Below are 22,539 nucleotides of genomic sequence, written 5' to 3' on the forward strand. Positions count from 1 at the left end.
CCTTTTTAGACTAGTAAATTAAAAAAAATTATGAACAACCTTCAAATTTTGAACTGAAACTTCTAGAAATTTATTATTTTTTGGTCTACGAAATTATACCGCAACGAGAAAAAAACTTGAATTAAAAAAATCGGTTTTTAGCGATTTTTGAAATCTTAAAAAATTTGGATAATACTAATTTTTTTTTAAGCTGTCCTTTTGAGGGGGTTCTTAAAACATTGCGCCACCCTAATGTAGACAGCCCAACATACAGTATTATGTGTAGACAACCCAACATACATAGTGACAAACATCAGATTTCCTAGACGTTGCTGCGAGGTCGAAACAGTTTCTAGTAGAAACTTTCTACGAGTACAAGTTACGAGGCGATACAAAGCAAAATAGAAAGAGTGAAGAAGCGATAAAGTGTGCGATATAGTGGTCAATTAATAATTAATTAATAATAGTGGTGTTGATTAAAAAGTAAATAGTTAAATAAATTAGTGAGTAGTCAAAACGTGACATTGCTCTTCGATATTTTATGTGATTATAATTAAATAAAATTAACAAACAAACAAATTCGAAGTCGTCAGTGTTCTGTCAAAACTGCCAGACGCGGATCGCGATTTCGATCTTTCTGGATCTCATCAGCGCGTCACAGACCAACTCTACCTGTTGCCTTAACACAGCGTTTTATGAAATCCTACAAATAGCGCGGTAAACGCCATCTGTAGTACAATGCTACATTCATTCATTCTGTAGTACTACAGATGACGTTTACCGCGCCAATTATGGTATTATATAAAACGCGCTGTTAAGACTGCAGGTAAAAATTGGTCTGTGAAGCGCTGATTGGATCCAAAAGATCGATATCGCGATCCGCGTCTGGCAGTTTCGATGGAACACTGATCGCTTCCAATTTGTTTGTTCGATTTTGGTAACGTGCCTCTCACGTAGTGGTGAGGTACGCCGTGGATACAGTTCGGCAAGTATATATCGATGTGTTTATATGGACCTTGCTAAGTATAATGAATTCCACTAAAAGTAGCATTGTACTACAGATGGCGTTTATCGCGCTATTTCTGGTATTTTATTAAGATTAATAAAAGAAAAATTAAAAAAAGATCAGTTAATTATTATATGTTTATATTAAGTCCTTTAAAAATGTAACATTAAGAAAGAAACATTTTAAAATCTGCTACTCCTTTTTCTTCCCGTATATTTCGTATCTGGTTTAACTTCTTTGCCTTGCCTTCTTCGTCTTTCTTTCTTCTCTAATATCCAATTTCTGCTACATTTTAGTGATTTTAATGCTTTCCCTTTTTTAATAGATTCCCTTTTCGCATATAAGGCATCTAAAATTTAAAATGTTTTCCTAAATAATTCAAGCAGAACATATAATAAAGATCAAATAGTTAGATATTCTGCTAATATTAAACCCAACAGGTGAAAAATATAAATTTAAAATGTATTACGTACTATTCGAATCGCGTTCTGTACCAAGGCCTTTGGGCAGGGACATATTTCCTCCTGTCATTAAAACTAAAAAAAATTTTTTTGCTTTTGTTGAATTGGGGTAATCTACAACAACTCCACCATAAAAACCAGCTTTCATAGCTTGAGTGGTCAGAAGCTCCATCTGATTACTATTCTCAGGATAAAACTGTAACACGGCTCTTGCAGACCTTGACTGTAAAAGGTAAATGAATGATAATAAAAAATATACCTAATTACTGAAAAAATGTAAATCTTGAATTATAATTTCTTTTTAATAATTTTTCATATTAATTTTGAATTTTATCTATACTACGTGTTAAGTAGAGAATGTCAGTAGAAGCCCACAGCGTTCTATCAGACAATACCCCAAAAGAAATTTAACAACTACGATACATATGTTGTCAATTTTTACTTACAAGACATGCATAAAGTGAACTAAAGAATTTATACAATCGCTGTACTGGTTTGTGAGAAGATTTATCAGCATTGCATAGCCACTGTAGTGCTGATATACTGATAGCACCATCAAATGTACCAGCCCTAAACGGTATGCCTTGTCCCATGTCTCCTTGTAGTATGTCTCCTTCCACCTCTCTATCAACTGCCACCTCTTCAAAAGCAAACACAGATTTTCTAAATAAATCTAAATTAATTGATAGTGTTTACCTAACATAGCAGGAGAAATATCAATACCAACCCATGTGTGACCCTGTTCTTCCAAAACACTTCCACTAAGACCAGAACCACATCCAATATCTAATAAGTAGCAAGGAGTATCTTCAGGTAACAGAAGTAATTCAACAGCACGGTCGCTCATTTGAACTTGTACATCAATAATCCTAGAACTATTTTTCAATTATTTTATTGTCTAATGACGCTTTACTCTTATTACATACTTTTGAGTGTACTTCTTGGCCTCCACTTCATCATAAAACTAAAAATTATCATTAAAATAATGTTACCACAATGTACTACTGAATTGCTTACAATTTCAGGTGGTGCTAAATGTTCAGGCCTCGACATCGTATATTACTAACAAAGTAAAAATAAAAAGGAAATATTATTAAAATCATGAACTACTTTTAAATAACTTCTACTGATGGATGAGGTTAATAGATAATGTGAGGTTATAATACTATCTATGACTAATACCATAGAATACTATGGGTTCTTTGATTATAATAGCTCAAGTATGTCCTTGAATATATATCATGTCTGTGGTATTAGTCCTTGAAAAATATAGTGTCTAAAGACCGCATGGACAACATACATGCTTTGTAACAATTAAAATGAAAAAATGATGAGTGTGGTACAGAAAACAATTACCTAGACACAAACTTACCGTAGTTACCACCACAGTTGCTTATTACAGACACATGTCTCGACCACTTTTAATGTTGGCATTATGAATGCAAGACTGGTTCTATTGTTTTATAATGTTTTATAAGTTAAAATTTGACTAAAACCTAACATTTTAGAACCAATCTCGCGTTTGTATTATCCACGCTGAAAGTGGGTGAAACTGTGTTTGTAGTGAACAGTTTTTATGATGAAGGCATCCATGTTCCACTAAAATTAAATAGTTTACGGTGTCCATTGCATAACAATTATTTTTAAAAGAGGATTTCGTTATCTATGGTATTTGACAGACTAAATGAAATGTTGGTAGTTGTAATTTGTGGTTAGTATTTTCAATTTTCAACAATTTTCATGAAATAGCAACCAATTTCCCGAAGGTGACGGTTAGTAAACAAATATATAATTGTTTTAATTACAGTTGTCACAGTTCCCTAACGAATAAATCGTCACTAACTATTGATTGACCATAATCGTTTATTGTTAATATTGTTTGTCCTATTTTAGTTATTGAAAAGAGGGTACAATGCTTCTTCAAGACTAGTGTATTGTATATTTTCAAATTATCTGTATAAACATGGCTTTGAAAAAAGTAAAGGGAAATATAGAGCGAATGTTTGATAAGAATTTGACGGATCTTGTACGTGGTATCCGAAATAATAAAGAAAATGAAGTAAGTATGAAGAGTTTAAGGTTATGTTGTTTTTTCTATGTTGTAATATTTTAATTTGATTTTAGGCCAAATATATAACTCAATGTATGGAGGATATTAAACAAGAACTTCGACAAGACAACCTAGCAGTAAAAAGCAATGCAATTGCTAAATTAACATATGTTAGTAAACACATTAATTAGTACATATTGTTATGCTTTTAATATCATAAGTAGTGTTGCGACTATTTGTAATGATAAAATCGTCAGGGGAGGTTTTTACACTTTATGGTTCGTTAATGTTAATGCCATAGACAGTAGGTGCAATGTGGTGACTGATACTTTACTTAAAATGCCTGACTGTACGCAGCAACAGTAACATTCACTTTGAGTTGTCTTTCCTTCCCTTAACTCAACCTAACTGAATAATTGTATTGTTTTGCTTTAGATCATAAAGTTGTTGTTGGGAAAGACAACACGAACATAGTAAGTTTACGTCGCCACACACTTCCTTTTGTTTACTGCAATATGATAAAATAAAAAGAAATTGATAGTTTTATCATTTCCCTTCACCCATGTCTGGGGAAAAATCACAGTGTATAATTAAATGTAACATTCTAGCTTCAAATGTTGGGATATGACATTTCGTGGGCTGGTTTTAATATTATAGAAGTAATGAGTTCTAACAAATTTACTTTAAAACGAATAGGATATTTAGCAGCAAGTCAATCTTTTCACAGTGAATCTGAGGTATATTTTATTGTATTTAACTCCTATTGTTTATGTTAAATAATTATTTACATTTTAAGCTTCTAATGTTAACAACTAATATGATTAGGAAAGAGTTAAATTCTCAGAACCAGTATGAAGCTGGTCTTGCCTTAACTTCGTTAAGTTGTTTTATTAGTTCCGATCTTGCAAGAGATCTGTCCAATGATATACTAACTCTTGTAAGTATCCAGTTTGTTTGTATAATTTTAATGTGTTCTCAATTACTCAAATGCACTTCCAGCTTAATTCAACAAAACCATATGTCAGGAAAAAAGCAGTCTTAATGATGTACAAAGTATTTTTAAAATATCCAGATGCTCTTCGACCAGCTTTTCCACGACTTAAGGAAAAATTGGAAGATCCAGATCCAGGTAGGCATTAAGTATATGCATATAAACAAATTTGGATAACTTAATATTTTTTTGTAAATTATTCTATATAGTTGTGATTGTTAAATTACATTTAAATGGTTTCTTCATAAAAAACAAAATTTAAAGAAGTCAGAATTACTAAAATTTATTATTTTTTAAGGTGTCCAGTCGGCTGCAGTTAATGTTGTATGTGAGTTGGCAAGAAAAAATCCAAAAAATTACCTCAGTTTAGCACCGATGTTCTTTAAATTAATGACAACAAGTACTAATAATTGGATGTTAATAAAAATAATCAAATTGGTGAGTTGCTGATTATGTTGAACTATTTTGTAAGAAATATTCATAAAAATTAGAACCATAATTGCTTTTGAAATTTTCTGAATACATTTTCATTAAATAAATAAACTTCATAAAAAAATACATAGTGGTTGCCATTGATGTGTAACATCTAACATCAGTAATTGAGCTAAATAACAATTTCACAGCATAAGCTACATGGTAATGCAACGTGCTGTTCAAAATCAAGGTGATCAAATCAAATAGTTAGCAGTTAGGTATTTTTTCTCCTTATCCCTTTTTTCTCTGTCTTTTCAAGTGAAAACTGTAGGTAAAATTGAATAGCGCGTCTTTCTGACTCTTTAAGCGGTAAGATGTTGCACTTCAAAAAATATTTTTGTGTACTAAAACAATTTCGATTCTTAAGAGGACCTTATTTTATATTGTAATGTAAAATTATATTTTTTATTAGTTTGGTCATATGACACTGGTCGAGCCAGCAATTGGTAGAAAGTTAACAGTTCCTTTGATAAAAATTGTGACAAGGTACCTAATGACTTCCTTAAACGTATTTATCTTTCTTTACTACGTATTATTCAGATGTAGGATGATTTATTAAAAAAAAAAAAGAAATCTCGAAACTTGGAGGAGAAACGTGAAATTAAAATATCCATTTTAAGTCAAATGTAATAGTAGTTGAAAATTAAAATTTTACAGTCATAAAATAAAAATATGTGAAAATAAAATTTTAATACTACTAAGGGGCAATTTTTCTACATGTTTTGTCTTAGCTCTCCTTTCTACAATATTTTATGAAAGTATTAAACAACCCTAATTGTATCTTTGAACACTATATATAATATTTTAAACAGGCAACTTTTAAAGTTTATTTTGGTTTCTTTAGTTTCGAGACTTGTTATTCAAAACTGCTTTGTATGCAGTAGTTATTTATTACCAATGAAATAGCAGTACTGGAACTTACTCTGTTTGTTTTTGTAGTTTGGAGCCCTTACCCCTTTAGAACCTAGGCTAGGCAAAAAATTAATAGAACCTTTAACCAATCTGATTCACAGGTATGTAATTTAATGCTTTTGCCTTTTTAATCATTTTTATCGGCGTGACCTTTTATTGCAGCTAGTCTTTAAATAATTAGTTATAAGAACGGAATTATAAAAAGTGAACAATAAAATCGATTTATTCAAAAGAACGTACATATCGTAACTATCAGACGTGGATTGCGATTTCGATTTCATTAGATCTCATCAACATGCCTTAGGCAGTCTTGGTCTTACCTTAGTAAGGCCATTACCTAACATTTGAAATACTTTAGTCGGCAGCTTATTCCGGTAGATGGCGACATAATGCCGTAACTTGATATCACCGTTTACAGTTCCGTTTTTTTTGTTTTTGTGGTCACGTCGTCAAAAGTGTTTGTTCATGTGAAATAAAATAATAGCTTATATTTTTAAAGTACGACTGCAATGAGCCTTCTCTATGAGTGCATTAATACTGTGATAGCTGTTCTAATAAGTATTTCGTCAGGGATGCCCAATCATTCCGCCAGCATTCAGCTATGTGTTCAGAAATTAAGAATCCTCATCGAGGACTCTGATCAGAACTGTAAGTTTTGTTGACTTCTATTTATTTATATTAAATTTTACATTCTTTATTGAAACACATTACACATTTTGATACAGATTATAAAGGGTGCTTAGAAAATTTGTGAATTTATTTTAGCGTTGTTTATTCTGTATACTTACTGAACTTACTTTATCCTGTTTCTTTCCTTATCTTATTATTATTTCTTTTAATACAGTGAAGTATTTGGGTTTGCTGGCTATGTCAAAAATTCTAAAGACACATCCCAAGAGCGTTCAGGCTCATAAAGATCTTATTTTGCAATGCTTAGAAGATAAAGACGAGTCGATACGTCTTCGAGCCCTGGATCTTTTATACGGAATGGTACGTAAGAAATCGTGTCTATGTACTACATCACATTTATTCAAAGTTCGAAAAGAAGTGGTCATCATGCCATTAACAGTTGCAAACAATTTTCTGTCTGACATATATGAATTAAACTATCCTAGAAGCGATCAACCAATAGTGACTTTTATGCATCAAGAATATGTTATTTATACTGTCATAAACTCCCCCAATTCAATGAATGGAGCATCAAATTGTCTGTCATCCATTAACGCAGTTGATAGATAAATATTAATGCCACTAACTTAAAAAAGTCACTAGAATAATTATTTTACTACATTCGAAATAATTGATTTGTTTTAATTATTGTGTAGTCATTAGGAATACGCGGTAGCGGAATACTCTATTTGTTCTTCGACGATACAATGTTTGAAGTTTGAAATTTGTCCGTACTTTTTTCCTTTAAAAAGTTAAGCGGTTACACCGTACTACATATATCGGGCATTTTTGGGGTGTTGTATGATTGTAATAATTTAATGTTTCAGGTATCTAAGAAGAATTTAATGGAAATAGTTAAAAAATTAATGATACATATGGAAAAGGCTGAAGGTACATTATACAGGGACGAGCTCCTTAGTAAAATAATATTGATTTGTTCTCAAAACAATTATCAATTTATTACAAATTTTGAATGGTACATAACCGTCTTAGTAGAATTAGCTCAAATGGAATTTGGATCAAAACAAGGTATTTGTTTATTATTTTGTAATTATTGTCACTGATTCACTATATAACTTACTTTTCCCAATTTAAATTACTTTATTTTTTTAATAAGGTATAAAGGAATACAACCATGGTAAAGTTATTTATTTATTAAAATGCCTTTTTAGCTGCTAAAGTCGAAAACATAATTGAATAGTTGCTATCCCCTGTCGCCTGTAGTTTTTTTATTAACTGATAAACATTTCTTATGCTGTACATTTTTTGAGAGTGATTGCTCCTCCATTTTGTACTTGTGGAACTATTTTGAATTTTCAATTTATATTTTATATACTTCATTTTGTTGGCGTTGGTGAGGTATGTTGTAATGTATTCAGAACACTAACTAATTGTTCTGCTTTTCTTTAATAAATGAATATATTCTGGTAGTTTATATTCATACAAAAATTACCAACAGGTTACGTAATAGCTTCTCAACTAATGGATGTCTGTATTCGAGTGCAAGCGATAAGGCCCTTCGGTGTGTCCGAAATGGCCCAAATAATCGAAGTTTATTCATCAACCTCACAATTTTCTATTATGCAAGACGTTTTGTACGCAGCTGCGTGGCTATGTGGTGAATTTTCGAGGTATATGCTTTTATTTACTTTATTGGTTAACGACTCCATTAAAAGATATTTACTATTACTTCAATACTATAAAATCAAATGAAGAACTGGGTAATTGACCTAAATTCAACAAGAAAACCTAAACCGCGTTTCGACACTCAAGGTGTTATTTTGTTACAGAATCAAACCCAAAATTTAATTACGAGAACGGTTCTCCTCAATATTATACATATCTAAATATTATGTAAAATGTTATTGGTGTTTCAGTAATTAATGTTTTAGTGATCTCAAAGACCCTGAGAAAACCCTCACGTCGATGTTGAAGTATCGCAATTTACCTCCTCACATTGAGGCTGTTTTTATTCACAACATTTTGAAGTTATATTCGCGCATTGTGGCTAATTGTGAGGCAACTGAAGATTACGGAAAGATTTTCTTAGTTTGCGATACAGTAACTGAAAAGTTAAGCGAAAGCGTTAAATCGGCCGAACTTGAAGTCCAAGAAAGAGCTAGTTCTAGTTTGGAAATAGTAGCTATCGTTAAAGAAGCCTTTTTAGAACGTAAGTCACTATATGTTTTCAAGTTTATTTTTATGGTTTTAATTTAGCCAATGGGAATTTTATTTAAGAAAATTTGTTTAACACAATTAAGAAACAAATCATAATTGTTTGGACATTTACATTTTTAATTAATTATTACAGTTTCCTTACAAACTCAATTAACTAGTAGTGGTTTATATTACTATCGTTCTCATTTCTCTTATTTACAAATCGAACCCAACAAGCACGTTTTTAATGAACGTTAGGAGGCAGAAATTCTATAAATATGTTTCTGTATCAAAAACGTTTTACAATTTTTAGTACAACGTGATAAAACCGTTAACGGAAACGACGTTTTGCCTGACGAAACAACATGTTCCCTCTCTTCCGAATTGTTGTCTCTTTTTAGTGGCGAGTTGAATCCTGTTGCCCCTAAGGCGCAAAAGAAGGTTCCGGTGCCTGAGGGGTAAGTACTATTTTCTGCCATCTGGAGTGAAGGGGTCGGGGGGAAATTACACACTTATTTTTCTCGCAGGCTGGACTTAGATGAGTGGATTAACGAACCACCTGGAGAGAGCGAGTCCGAAAGTGAGGAGGAGATGAATGAGAATATTTTTGTTAAATACGACAAGTCAGACTATGCAAAATACGAACGAGTCCATTATGAGCCAACTGAAGAAGAAATTAGTAAGGTAATTAAATTGTTGCTTATTTTTTTTATATTTAGTGATTGAAGGAGAAATTTAATAAGGTCTGAAATTGGACCTTGTGTTTTAATATAATCAAATAATCTTACATCTTAATTCTTCATTTTTATAAAAGGTTTTCTAAAGAAAATTGTTTTATATTGGAAAATTTTTACTATTATTAGAGTAGAGAAGCAAGAAAACTGGAACAGCAAAATAATCCGCACTACCTGAAGGGTTCGATAGAAAAGGCAAACAATGGTAGATGGGATGGTGATATCGGGGAGAGTGTGGACAATATTCCCATAGCTCGCATTGAGCTGCCCGTGCAACTCACTGTCATCAATCAGAAAAGATCCGACAGGTATTTAAATTTAGATAAAGCCGAGAAAAAAGGTCGTCCATCTAAAAAGAAGAAGAAGTCAAAGAAAGAGAAAGACGCAAGGTACGCAAAATGGCACTTACAAGAAAGATGTGAATTAATCAAAATACAATATAATTTTATTACCACTAGTTCTTCTGAAGAAAATGAAGTGAATTCAGCTCCCAACTTATTGGTTCTTAAAGACATGGAATTGCCAGAGGGAGCCACATTGTCGGATTCAGAAAGCAGTAATGGAAATCCTGACGATCCACATAAGGCTCTTGATATAGATTTGGACTTGTACGTAACTTTTTTTTTTTTATAAAACACTATTAATAATAATAGTACTGAATCAATACCTTAGTGAAATATTTTTAAAAAAATGAAAGTGAACGATCGTTTTAAAGGTCTTGACATGTTTTGGTTTATAAAACAGAGTCTAAAAATACTGCAAGTAACATTATTCTTGATAAATTAGTTTCGTTCTTTATGATTTATCATTTTCAGGCCTCAACCAGTATCTTACAAGCAAGAAAGGAAATCGTCTGAAGACAAAAATGCTCAAGAGAAAAAGACTAAGAAGTCCAAAAAAAAGGTACGTCGAATTAATGAAGAAAATAAGGATTTAACACTAAAATACATTTACTTTATACCATTACAGACTGATAAAGACAAAGAACGTGTGAAGAAGAAAAATGATGACGTGCTCCTTATGGACTTCGGAGCAGGAGGTGAAATAAAGAACGAGATAAACAGTAAAGAGAAAAAAGCGAAAAAACATAAAAGAGATAAGGAGAAGAAAAGCAGAGAAAAGTCGACAGACAAAGGGGGTATGTTCTGTTCATTTCTTTTTTGCAAATAGCATAATACATAAAAACATTTTTTGTTGCTTGTAAATTGTTTTTGATAATTTTTTTTTTCGTAATTCCAACAAGGTTTGGTGATTAATAATTAATATTAATGATCGATAGTATTATAACTAGGATAGTTAGGACCATCAAATCATTAAAATGGCTAATATTCAAGGTGACGCCCGATTTTTGATTAATTTTTTAGACATCCAGTGAAAGGTTCGTCATTGGACAACCTGTATAATAAAAATTTGTTTTGAATTATTCGGACTTAACAATTCTTCGTTTTTTCAGTAAAACAATCAAAGAAGACAAGAGGTTACGAAGAAGCCGTGGGTATATCTACACCAAGCAAAGAATTTCTGTAGTGTAAGAGTAAAAAATGCAATGTGAGACTCTCTAAAAACAAGAAAACTTTCCATTTGTTATTAAGCCATAAAAGAAAAAAGCAAAAAAATATTTATGTAAAAAGCCTAAAAATCGAAGTCGTATCGTCATTATAAATCTTTATTTTAAACGTTGGTACATAAAAAAATTAATGGAATTATTATTGTTGCTATTGTTATTTTTTAGTAATCGTTTAGGTTTTTTTGTCAGATAACATGTCCCACATTTGAAGATACCCTAATGCAATATTATAATACATTATATTAAAAAGGAAAAAAATGTTTAGTACTTTCAGGTGAAGCGTTATCATAATACTGGTGCATAGAATTCGTTATTCAATTTGTGCTTTATAAAAAAAATGTATTTTTATTATAGATTTTAATTATATATTACAATAAATTATATTGCAATATTTTAAATTTTGTAATGAGTATAAAATATTTCAACTTTTTCACACGAAACATGAATTCCATTCAGCAACAGAAGACGCGAAAGTGCTTTCTGATGAACAGGGGAAGGAATTGGTTTTTGGACTTCATTATACTTTAGCATATTTTAATTTCGTCTTTCCCAGTTTTCAACTATTTATTTAAAAACTGAGTACAATGATAAATTACAAAAAAAGGTACGTTGTTTAATATAATAACAATATAAACCAGAAATAAACACAGTATTCATACAAAAAAGCTAATATATAAATAAGTCTTATAGAATATAAATAGAACAAAAGGCAAGTTGAGAGATCGAAAACATGAATCAATAATTAATCTTATTTAAGTACCCACATATTTAAGTTACTGATAATCTATCCATGGTAATATAGATTTCAAAGATCTGGAAACTTCACTTTCTTCGTTCTCTTAATGTCTACATCAGAACTTCCATCCATGTCACTGGACAATCCTTCCAAAGTCTGCACTAATGAACTGGTAAAACTAAATTCGGATCCTGTGGCATCTTCCTCTTCATATCCCCTACTACAAACGCTTGATCCATCGTCATTCAGTTCCTTACCTTCAACGAGCCGTACTTCGTGCTCTAAACCGATATAGATCCCGCCTTTACCAGCTCCTCCCAATAGTCGAGGATGTTCGAGTTCGATACGGAAGCACTCGATTTGTTCACCGTCATGGTTCTGACCGATCCTAAACACTTCGATCGCCGTGAACTGAACAACATACAGGTAAGGGGAGTGGTAGTGAAACGCACGTGGTAATCTTGTCCATTTTATCTCACGATCTCTAGTTGCGCGTCCAAAAGCATCAACAAACGTCGCGAACTCACTGTAGCACAATAAGAACTCTTTTTCTGTCGCAATTGGTGCCACATACAAAGGAAACGAGCGCATGCGTTGACAGTACAACGTCGCATGGGCCAATCGAGGATCGGATGGGTCAATGAACTCTTCCGCTTCGAACGTGTGCAAGTCGACTTCGAAAAACTTATCTGCACCCACGAGAATACTGTGTCCCAAGAATAGCATACAACTGGTAGGTTCGGCCGTGTCGAGCACTTTAAGTGGCACGAAGTCATGCGATTTAATGTCGAACTTTAACACAATTAACTGCTTGGCAGTCGCTACGCATACTAACATTCTTTTGGTAAAGTCTGAACACTGGAAAGTATGGAAGCCGCTAAGATTGTTAACGTTGACGCGCTTTGTGGGCAAATAGGGTTTCGATGTCGAATCTCTTACCGATAAACTTTCCAAAAGGTTTAAATCACATGTTATCAAGTATCTTTTAACGTCGATGATCATTAGAGCAAGATGAACAGTAGGGAGTAATGCTATTTGCTGCACGTGATCAGGACCGGATATGTTTGTTAGGGGGTCGTTTCCAAGAGAATAAAGTCCTTGTTCTGTGCCGAGTAGCTTTTTACCATTGGATAGTTCCACGAGACAATTCACGTCTAGAGTTTCTAACCACGTTGCCACCACTTCTCCCACGTATTTATAATCCGATGTGCGTAACACTGATTGAAAGGCTTAAATTGAAAACAATACAATGATGTTAATAGTTAGGACGATGGACTTTATTATGGAGTCATAATCTGTTCTGGTTTGGGTCTAGATGCGAACCAGGACAGCATCAGTTCACCTACTGGCTGTGAAAGCCTTTACGAATTTGTCAAATATGTTTTTAAATATTTTCAAATATTAAGCTTCATGCAAATACTGTCATTGAAAAGTTAATATTTATACGTATGCAATTTCTTATTTCTAGGGGAACGCAATATTAAATTCATAAACAGGAGAATTTATTACTAAAAACGAATTTTAAAATTAATTAAATGGGAATTGATTTCTAACAATTCTTTAAACAAATTTAAACGCTTTGTATACATAATTAATAAAAAACTATAGAAAATTTTGTTAATAAGAAGAAAAATATCAGAAAGTAGAAAAGAAAAATTATTATTCAAAAACACTGCTTACCTCTAAACCATTTTTCTTTTTCTTCCTCATTAAGCGTCATCAAAACGATACTTTTTGGAGGCCAGCAGGTTGTGTTGGGACTTATTTCGACTTTCAAAGTGTAATTCAGTTCGTTTTCTGACACGGGGGTTTCGATTTCGGATTCAAGTGGATCCAATATCACCTTTCCGTGAGTATCCGGTTGACATAATTCCAAAAAATCGAGCGTAGTGGCATTTTTTCTAGTGGGGTATTCGGGATAAATTTTAAGAATGTTTGGCGTTAAAACTGCATACGTTTTTTCCCAGCCATTTTTGGATTTACTGGAAATGTAGACAACAATAAGGTATCCGAATAAAAATGTGTATATAAAATTGAAACTTTTGCAATACTCAATTTGAGATTCTGCACACTTTAGCTTCCTCATTGACAGTTTAAGTTTCAGTTTTTTCTAGTACTATTATTTTTTAAATGACGCATTTTTTAAATACAGGATCAATTGAAAATACCAAACATTATTTTTAGGAAATGTCTCCAATTGTTAAGCTATTTTATTGTTCCTGTCCACTTACTTTGGAGTTTTTACCCATCCCTCATTAACCACATTTTCTAAGGAAGACTGTCCGTTGTCATTTGAAGTATTGCTGACTGGGGGGATAGGAACTCTACTTTGCAAGCTGTGAGGAAAAGTGAGTAACTTATTAGTTTTTCCTACAGTAGTTAAAAGTGTTTTTTACCTTTGACTACTGCTTTTGTCCGAATTTTGACTTGGAAGTTTCTCTTTCAGAGGGGAACGTGCTCCTACTTCATTTAAATGAGCAGATAAAGAGCTATTTTGTTGAATTTTCTTTTGATACTCGTTCTCCTCTTTTTTTATCCTACTGCCGCTATTGGGGTGTTTAAACATTTCAATCTGTTGGTTTTTCTTCTTTTCCTTGTCCTGAATGTCTTTATTGTTTTGATAAAGTAAATAGTTTGTATTCTCTTTCTTCGAATGTCCAAACAACTTATCAGCGAAAGTTTTCTTTTTCTTGGCATCTTCCACCTAGAAAGCAAATTTATTTCCTGAGCTATTATGTGTCAGATAGTTTCAATTTATTTATCTACAATTTCCATTCATCGCATTAAGGTACATAAAAATTTAACTAAGAACATACCTTTGATTGTAGAAAATGTATCAACTTTATTTGTTGCTGAACTGTGGCATTATGTTTTAGTTCTCTGTCTTTGTAGTAGCTTGTCTTTTCAATCACCATGTTTTCTAATTCTGATATTCGATCCAAAAGGGCCAAATTTTCGTCCTAAAACAGAATAACGGTACTTAATTAATAATAAGACCCCACAGTAAACAAAATACTTCTAAAATAATAATTATTTATCACAAAAGACACAGAAACGTATACGTCGAATGTTTCACGAAAAGTTTATTTACATTTTTATTAATAATGTACTTTCACCAAGTAGACGCCAAATCATTTTCTTATCAAATATTTATACGATTATACTTACTTTGTATTCAGATATTTGTCGTAATAAATCATAATTCATTTCTTTGCTGTTATTCAAATTTGTAAGCTGAATGGAACAATCCTCTTTAAGTGCTTGATTTTCTGCATACAAATTTTCAATTTGCCGCTCCAATGTTTTTATGGTTATTTCAAGATCATTTATTCTTTCTTCGGCTAAGGTCAGTTCATCTGACAATGTCGATGAATAACTTTTAAACTCACAACACTGGTCTTTATACGATCGACATTCTTTTTGTAAACTTTCGACATCTTCTTGTAAACTTTTGTTCTTCGTTTCGGTCATAAGCCTGAAGGACTTTTCTTCGTTCATTTGCCGTTTAGCTTCGTTTACTTCTTGTTTAGTTTGAGATAAATCGTTTAGTAGTTTATCTATACGATTACAAAAATCTTTCTCTTTTTCCATGGATGCTTCATGAAGTTTTTCATATTCTACCAATTGGGATTCCAAGAGAGAACAGGCTTCTCTTAAAGCTGAGGAATTCTGAAGAAAATATTAGATACATGTTACCATTTATATGGAAAAAAAATTAAATGAACAAAAGGGAAAATAGAAATAGTTATTAAATTACACTTAGAGAATTAAATAAAAAGCTAAAAGTAGTGGCAGAAAAGGTTTGGGGTGTAGCAGAATACAAAAAGTAAATAAAGTGGATTACCATCTGTGTATTTTGTAACTCTCTTTTGTACTTTTCCATTTCACTTTCTGTCATAGTCTTGTCTTTTATCACGTCATCTAACTTATGTAGCAGTTCATTAATTTTTGATTGACTCTTTTCCAACTTAAATTCCAATTCTTTCTTTTCAGAGTCTTTGCTGTCAATCTTTTTTAATAAACTGGCGTTTTCCTTTTCTTTACTATTTATTGCAGATTTAAGTTCGTCAATTATGCTCTTCTCTTTATCAAATTTCTCCCTTTCAATTTTAAGAGTATCTTCTAAGCTACTTCTACTACTCTGCAATTTCATTACTTCTGTTGCCAAATTTTCGTTTAAATTGCTGAGTTCAAGCAAGGCACTTTCATAAGCTTTTTTGCTATCTTCCATTTGATTTTGTAACTTCATTATATCCTCTGATAATTGCTTGGCACGATCTTCAACTTCTTTTAGTTCCCTTTTAAGAATCCTCTTGTCGATTTCTGCGTTATCCAAGCTCTTTTCCATCCTCCAACATTTAATTTTCAATTGACTAAGTTCTTGCTTTTCCAATGCGGACGTTTCGTGAGCCTGATTTTTTATAAAAAGTTTATTAAATTATACCTGACACTTCTAGCATATTTATTATTCTAACAAAATATTTTATGTCTACAAATGATAATAAGCATTAAAAACTGCTTTATAAAAAGTTTGTAAACAACAGAAAAGTCGTGACCGATTCAAAAGATAATGACAAACAGATTAACCAACTTTCAAAACACGAAAGTTTTTAATGTAAAACGTGAAGTTAGATAAGTATTAAATGCTATTACGACAGCACTAGCATTGTATTGTTTCAACCGATGAAATTAGCTTCGAGCATATACTGCTGGAGACAGCTTGCTATGCTTAGAAACTATGACAATTAAATATCAGCAGAGAGCACAGCCAGTTCGCTTGACTCAAATGATAGTTACAAACGTTTTATCTCCTATTCTATCATATAGCAATATTAATTGATATTTTTAAATTCAAAACACAATTGCTTTCCTACAAAAGGTACATGCACTCTTAAAGAAGTGGAATTAAGTTAGGATGACAAAGTCTCGCGAGGGCGTGAGAGGTGATTACTTAAAACAGGAGACGTCATTTGAAATCACTAAACAAATCTTTACAATTTAATCTATTTTAAGATTTGTTATGATATAAATTTACCTTTGTTTACGAGGTACAAGATAATTTAACACTATACGACAAAATAAAATATATGCCTAGTTACACTATAATCTACCTATGAAGTGAATGGTGATATTTTTATAACGAAATTTTGCCGCTTAAAGGAAAGAGGTATGGCATCGTGGGGAGGGGGGGTTTACTAAAACGTTTTTCGTCTTTTCTTCGCGCTTCATAATATTTATTTTTAAAATGAAACTTACCTTTAAAAGTTGTTGTTCCAACCTTTCCACTTGCTCCTTCAAAACATTTTCTCTCTCAGTTTCGTTTTCTAATTTGGAAACGCCACTTTCCAGTCTCGCTAAAAGTTCTTCGAGTGTTTTCACTTTAACCACGTTCGTTTCGATGTGCACCTGCGCATGCTCAAGTTGGGTTGCCAAGCTTTCCTTCTCTGTCATCAATCTACTCATTTTCAACTGGAACTCTTGCGACATTCTTTCAAGATCATTCAAGCATTCGTCCAATTTTTCTTTATGCTTTTTTTCTGTGTTAAATAATTCTTTTCTTAACTCCTAAAAATAAAGTAGGTACCAATAAGATTTAGAAATATAAATTCAAGCTAAAAGAGACCACATTTTCTTCTTTACTAACATGCTGCAACACTAAAAGATTAAGACGATGAGAGGTGCTGTATCAAATTAATAAAATGATAACAGAAACATTTGTGCTATAGAGAAAAACATGACCCCCTTTCCATATTTATGTTTTTAATTAGGTTTTTCTTATTCCTTCCCTGAAGTTTTTTCATTTAACATAATTTCTTTACTTGTANCTTACAAAGTTGGCGTATGATTCGCCACAAATCAAACATTCTGTATTACTTTCCAACTTAGAACTTGAAGTCGATTCGTCCTTGTTTTTTCCAGATTTATTTTTGAAGGTCATTTTTTAAACTCCCCCTATCTTTATTATTGTCTTTTTTGTGCTATAGAGAAAAACATGACCCCCTTTCCATATTTATGTTTTTAATTAGGTTTTTCTTATTCCTTCCCTGAAGTTTTTTCATTTAACATAATTTCTTTACTTGTATGTATATCTGAACCATTATCAGGAAAACTTATTTCAATTTCATTTGAGCTGATTCATACTTACATCAATTTTTTGTTGTAACGATTTCCATCGAATTTGCTGCTCTTCCAAACGAATTTTTAACGACTCCTTTTCTTTGTCATTTCTTTGATTGTCTTTTAATTCTTTTAATTTTTTGGTCAATATTTCTATTTCATTACGTAAAGAAATGAGTTCAGTGTCTTTATCTGTAACATTTGAGGCAGTATGTTGAAGTTCCTTAATTGTTTCGTTACACGTTTCGACTTCCCTCTTCAAATTCGCTCGAGCCTCATTAGATAAGGAAAGTTGTTTCTTTAATTCAATTTCCGATTTTTTAAGTTCATCTATATGATTTTGCAAAACTTTTTTGTTATGAATTTCTTCAGACAACTTATTTTCTAAGTCGCACAATTGGTCTTGACATTCGGTGGTTATTTTTTCTAATCTTGACTCTAGGCCCATGACGCTTCTGCGATTCAAAGAATGAACTTTTTGTAGTGATTCCTGAACATAAACAAAATTAAATTCAATCAATATAATAGCTATAGTAAATTTGTCCTTTTACCTGTTGTTTATCTTTCATTTGCAGTGCCTGTTCTAACTGATTTCGCAAAATGTTGTTAGTGTAAGATAATTCTTCGATTTTTCTCTTTTGATCTTCTATTTCTCCATTTAAAGCATCTATTCTGTTTCTTTCCAAATTTTCCCACTTTAGTTTCGCAGACTTTATAAGATCTAAAGCTTTCCGTTCTATTTCCACCTGATTTTTCCTTTCGAGTTCTAAAGTTCTTTTTAAAGCCTATAAAAAATCGATCGCTAGTAACCAATATTATATTTGAATTAATGTGATCAGAAATATTACCGAGCATTCTGCAATGCTGTTGGCCAAATCTCTTTCTAAACGATCTCGAACGTTCTGCACGCTTTCTAATTTTCTGCATTTTTCGTACAACTTTGTCTCTAAACTATTTTTTTCGCTTAATACGTCTTTTTGATTATTCAGTTCCCTTTGCAAAGAGTCGATATCTTTCAACAAATGTTGTACTCTCTCGTCTTTGACAGTAACATTTGGTAGTACTTTGTCATTAGAATCTAATCGTAGACATCAATTAATGTAGAAAACGCAGGAATAAAAAAAATTTGGAGTATAAAAAGAAAATTTAAAGAGTGTTGAAGGGATATTATCTATGCATACGTAGGGTGTCCTATTCACATAAAAATGAAAACATATAACACAGAACCAGGAAGAAAAGCTATATATTAAATAGAGTACAAAAAGCTGTAACATAAAAGGAATAGTCTACTGAAAGAGGGGAAGGAATGACGAAAAATGTAAGAAAATAGATTGTACGCAATAAATATTAATCTACTTCCACCGAATTCTAAATAAAGAAACAGCAACAGAACAGATAAATATAGCTGGAGATTAATGAAATAAAATTAAGATTGGACTTAAACCCCAAAATATCTAAGATTGATAGAAATAAAAAGAAGCATGAAATCAACAAAAATGTCAAAGATGAGAGACAAAGTAGTTATTTTATTAAAAGAAAAAATTATCTAAATAGACTTCAGAAGACTTGTGAAGAAAAGAATAGTGAGGAAAATTTGTATATTATAAAAAAGTATAATAATAATAATAAACACAAAAGTAACTACAACCAGGAATAGCGAAGAGTTTATAAAATTTTCTTTGTATGTGTAATACAGAAATTAATTTAAGGTCGTTGAATAAAAATACAGAGAAAATCTCGTTAAGGAGAACAAAGCCTTAGTAAAGCATTTTCATAAAACATACCTTTATCCTGTGTTTCTTTTATGTATGTAAACCCCACAAATGGCAAATTTCTTCCACTGAATTGAGTTTTACTTTTGAAATTTTCAATGTCGGGTTGACTTTTCCGTTTCACAACATCCGAAAAATTGCTAGTATCATCAACAGATAAGACTTTAGGAACAAATGGAGGAACTTGGTCTTTCAGAGTGTTAAAGTTCACGTTTTTAAACAGATCATGTTGTATTATCTGTTTATAATCAAGTCGAGAATTCTGATCAGTAATAAGAGCTTTTGTCAGGGAAACATAAGCCTGCGAAAGGACAATGTCTGAAGGATATTTCCAACTGTTTGAATGGTTAATTATTTTTGAATATAATGAAACTGTGCAGGTAGAAACAAAAGGCGTTGTCCCCACTGTTAATTGGTATGCTATTACCCCCAATGACCAGTAATCACACAAGTGCTGTAACAAACATTTAAAAATTATTACGTTTCAAGAAATACCTAAAGTACCTAGATAATACTTTTACATGGGGGGTTGTATTATATGCTAAGTAAATCACTGCACAACCCACGGGCTAGAATTACTAATAGAAGAACAGCCCCTGCGACATACACTATAGTGTCTTCAGCCTTTTAGGAATCGTGAGAATGAATCGGTGGAGTTTGAAGAAAGAAAGATGATATGGACAAAATGAGACAAAAGAGAACTGAAAGATTATTATCTGTAGAATAATTATTACTCCAGCATTTGCCTACATGGTTCAAAGAAACCATGTCTCGCGTTTATAATGCCTACATTGTAAGTCGACCAAACCTGCGCCCATTTTTAAAAGTTTGTGGAATATAGGGGTGGATCTATTTGATACTATTCTAATAATATCATAAGTTTGAGCTTATGCTTAAATATAAATTCAAGCTAAAAGAGACCACATTTTCTTCTTTACTAACATGCTGCAACACTAAAAGATTAAGACGATGAGAGGTGCTGTATCAAATTAATAAAATGATAACAGAAACATTTGTGCTATAGAGAAAAACATGACCCCCTTTCCATATTTATGTTTTTAATTAGGTTTTTCTTATTCCTTCCCTGAAGTTTTTTCATTTAACATAATTTCTTTACTTGTATGTNTATATAAAAATAGAAACGTCACTTAAACCAATTATTTTGTTCAGAATTAATTTTTTTTTGGAAAATTACATATTTTCCTTTCTTAGTAAAAAATCACTGTTTAATGAAAATTTTGACTTCATTCATGTAAATCTGATATAAAACACTTACATTATAATTTGACTCCTGTTTATATTTGTTGTCCATGCTTTGAAGTACCTCTGGAGCAACATAATCAGGTGTTCCCACTGGTAAACTGTCACTAACAACACCATTCAAAGAAGTAAGTTTAGTTGAAGATCCAAAATCAGCAAGCTTTATATGACCCAAACGATCTAAAAGGATGTTATCTGGCTTGATGTCACGGTGTACATACCCCATGGAATGCAAATCATGAATTGCGATAATCTGACATCACAAACAAACAGTTTACAATTAGTACATTGATTACTCTGCCAATTTTTTAAAAGTGTAGGAAATAAATGATTCTAAATACTCACAATTTCTGACAAATAAAATGTGGCTGCACTTTCTGGAATAGTACCACCTTGCCTTCCCAGCAGCCCTAACAGATCACCTCCTGAATGGTACTCCATTGCTAAATACAAATACATACTATCCTGAAATGAGTACTGTAATGTTGTATGCCACGCAGACTGTGTTGATGCCATTATATTTCGTTCTTCTTCAAATGAGGCACTTTTCATATCTAAACACTCAGATTTTTTAATAGATTTTAACGCATAATAGTCTCCAGTTTGCTTTTCTTTAACCAGATGCACTTCTCCAAAATGACCTCTTCCTATAACTGCCTTAATTTCAAAGTCGTATATATTCACTCTCATGTTTTTTAATTCACTCATAACTTTTCGATACTTATTGACAAAGGTCAGTATATTTTTATCGTTTTTCTTCAAATGCTCATTATTGCATTCGTCATAAAGCACAAACAAAGCATCTAAAATGTTTTCTTTATAAATTAAACTTGGAACTTTAGACGTTTTCCCAAGAAGTTGGGCATTTAATCGACTGGCTCGTGTGTTAATTGATTCTGTTATTAGCTCCATATTTGTTATCTTTTAAAAACTTTTAATTATAAATAAGTTTTGTAAACAAACCATAAAACCGTTACATGTTTAAAATGTTAAAAGGAATAAGCGATAGAGGTTAGTTAAAACAAAACCGTTTACCGGTTTTGAATGCTTTATTCTCATTGGTTACTCCACTAATCCCACAGAAGCTGAATGTAATCCTCGAAGGTATGTTCATTAATATGAACGCTCATGATCAATATTGTATTGAATTAAGTTTTTAGTTTTTTGCTTATGTTTTGTAGTCATCTATACATTATAATTTGTCCTTGCCCTGTTTGCAATCGCTAGTTCATTTATATATTTTAACTTTACGTAATTGTAGCACCTTCTACTGATTTCTCTTATTAATGATATTATTTTTAAATAGGTTCATTTTATTGTATGTGTAGAATTCGTATTCAATTTGGTCATTTTTAATTACCTGAATTGCAGTTTTTGGGTAGTGTATATTGCTTATGTTTTTTAAACCAGTGATTTTGTGCTGATCATCTGAGGATGTAATCTTACTTAAGTTGTACATTCTGTTAATACTATTTTTGTGTATTATTTCTTTTTCCTTTATTGCATTTTCTCTAGCGCGCTTTCCCATGCTATTCTATTATGTCATGCTGTATCACTGTGTAGACTAGTCTGTAGTAGATTTGTAGTATTGTTATACGGTTTAATTTGTTACATAAGAGGATTTTTATATATATTAGTTTTAGATTTCAATCAA

The 22,539-nt window shown here is 31.9% G+C and overlaps 3 protein-coding genes across 4 annotated transcripts; 1 reads left to right on the top strand and 2 right to left on the bottom strand.

Annotated features, from left to right (window-relative positions):
* Positions 1–1,108: 1,108 nt before the first annotated feature.
* Positions 1,109–2,650, bottom strand: LOC108733906 (probable 18S rRNA (guanine-N(7))-methyltransferase). Its single transcript, XM_018465260.2, has 6 exons — positions 2,464–2,650; positions 2,373–2,410; positions 2,143–2,321; positions 1,893–2,086; positions 1,459–1,669; positions 1,109–1,334 (listed from the first exon to the last, which is right to left on the bottom strand). Exons 1-6 carry the CDS (start codon positions 2,497–2,499, stop codon positions 1,168–1,170), a joined length of 825 nt encoding a protein of 274 aa, XP_018320762.1. The 5' UTR covers positions 2,500–2,650; the 3' UTR covers positions 1,109–1,167.
* Positions 2,651–3,123: 473 nt separating this feature from the next.
* On the top strand, positions 3,124–11,340 carry LOC108733921 (AP-3 complex subunit delta). Of its 2 annotated transcripts, XM_018465282.2 has the most exons (20): positions 3,124–3,218; positions 3,340–3,505; positions 3,571–3,666; positions 4,105–4,233; positions 4,293–4,433; positions 4,496–4,625; positions 4,786–4,925; positions 5,901–5,974; positions 6,373–6,521; positions 6,718–6,863; positions 7,370–7,571; positions 8,002–8,173; positions 8,435–8,712; positions 9,013–9,157; positions 9,227–9,383; positions 9,563–9,822; positions 9,892–10,041; positions 10,249–10,336; positions 10,403–10,571; positions 10,887–11,340. In XM_018465282.2, exons 2-20 carry the CDS (start codon positions 3,410–3,412, stop codon positions 10,958–10,960), a joined length of 2,796 nt encoding a protein of 931 aa, XP_018320784.1. In that variant the 5' UTR covers positions 3,124–3,218; positions 3,340–3,409; the 3' UTR covers positions 10,961–11,340. The 2 variants fall into 2 exon arrangements, with proteins under 2 accessions (XP_018320784.1, XP_018320785.1); XM_018465283.1 differs by lacking the exon at positions 10,887–11,340 and having other exon boundaries at positions 10,249–10,335; positions 10,401–10,485.
* Positions 11,341–11,584: 244 nt separating this feature from the next.
* LOC108733920 (citron Rho-interacting kinase) lies at positions 11,585–21,930 on the bottom strand. Its single transcript, XM_018465281.2, has 14 exons — positions 21,231–21,930; positions 20,902–21,138; positions 19,638–20,079; positions 18,702–18,931; positions 18,405–18,638; positions 17,882–18,343; positions 16,993–17,301; positions 15,581–16,147; positions 14,905–15,405; positions 14,553–14,696; positions 14,133–14,440; positions 13,968–14,072; positions 13,417–13,718; positions 11,585–12,965 (listed from the first exon to the last, which is right to left on the bottom strand). Exons 1-14 carry the CDS (start codon positions 21,795–21,797, stop codon positions 11,806–11,808), a joined length of 5,568 nt encoding a protein of 1,855 aa, XP_018320783.1. The 5' UTR covers positions 21,798–21,930; the 3' UTR covers positions 11,585–11,805.
* Between the last annotated feature and the right edge of the window lie 609 nt (positions 21,931–22,539).

The sequence above is a fragment of the Agrilus planipennis genome, unplaced genomic scaffold (genome assembly GCF_000699045.2).
Source record: "Agrilus planipennis isolate EAB-ADULT unplaced genomic scaffold, Apla_2.0 scaffold11, whole genome shotgun sequence".
Taxonomy (NCBI): domain Eukaryota; kingdom Metazoa; phylum Arthropoda; class Insecta; order Coleoptera; family Buprestidae; genus Agrilus; species Agrilus planipennis.

Excerpts from the sequence above, each read along its gene's own strand:
- LOC108733906 (XM_018465260.2), bottom strand. The coding sequence starts at position 2,499 with ATGTCGAGGCCTGAACATTTAGCACCACCTGAAATT. Across the intron at positions 2,087-2,142 it reads TATTTCTCCTGCTATGTTAG|AGGTGGCAGTTGATAGAGAG; the intron begins GTAAACACTATC and ends TTGCTTTTGAAG. Across the intron at positions 1,335-1,458 it reads TACAGAACGCGATTCGAATA|ATGCCTTATATGCGAAAAGG; the intron begins GTACGTAATACA and ends TTTAAATTTTAG.
- LOC108733921 (XM_018465282.2), top strand. The coding sequence starts at position 3,410 with ATGGCTTTGAAAAAAGTAAAGGGAAATATAGAGCGAATGTTTGATAAG. Across the intron at positions 4,626-4,785 it reads ATTGGAAGATCCAGATCCAG|GTGTCCAGTCGGCTGCAGTT; the intron begins GTAGGCATTAAG and ends TTATTTTTTAAG. Across the intron at positions 6,864-7,369 it reads TGGATCTTTTATACGGAATG|GTATCTAAGAAGAATTTAAT; the intron begins GTACGTAAGAAA and ends TTAATGTTTCAG.
- LOC108733920 (XM_018465281.2), bottom strand. The coding sequence starts at position 21,797 with ATGGAGCTAATAACAGAATCAATTAACACACGAGCCAGTCGATTAAAT. Across the intron at positions 15,406-15,580 it reads AGTTACAAAATACACAGATG|AATTCCTCAGCTTTAAGAGA; the intron begins GTAATCCACTTT and ends TATTTTCTTCAG. Across the intron at positions 14,697-14,904 it reads GACAAATATCTGAATACAAA|GACGAAAATTTGGCCCTTTT; the intron begins GTAAGTATAATC and ends ATTCTGTTTTAG.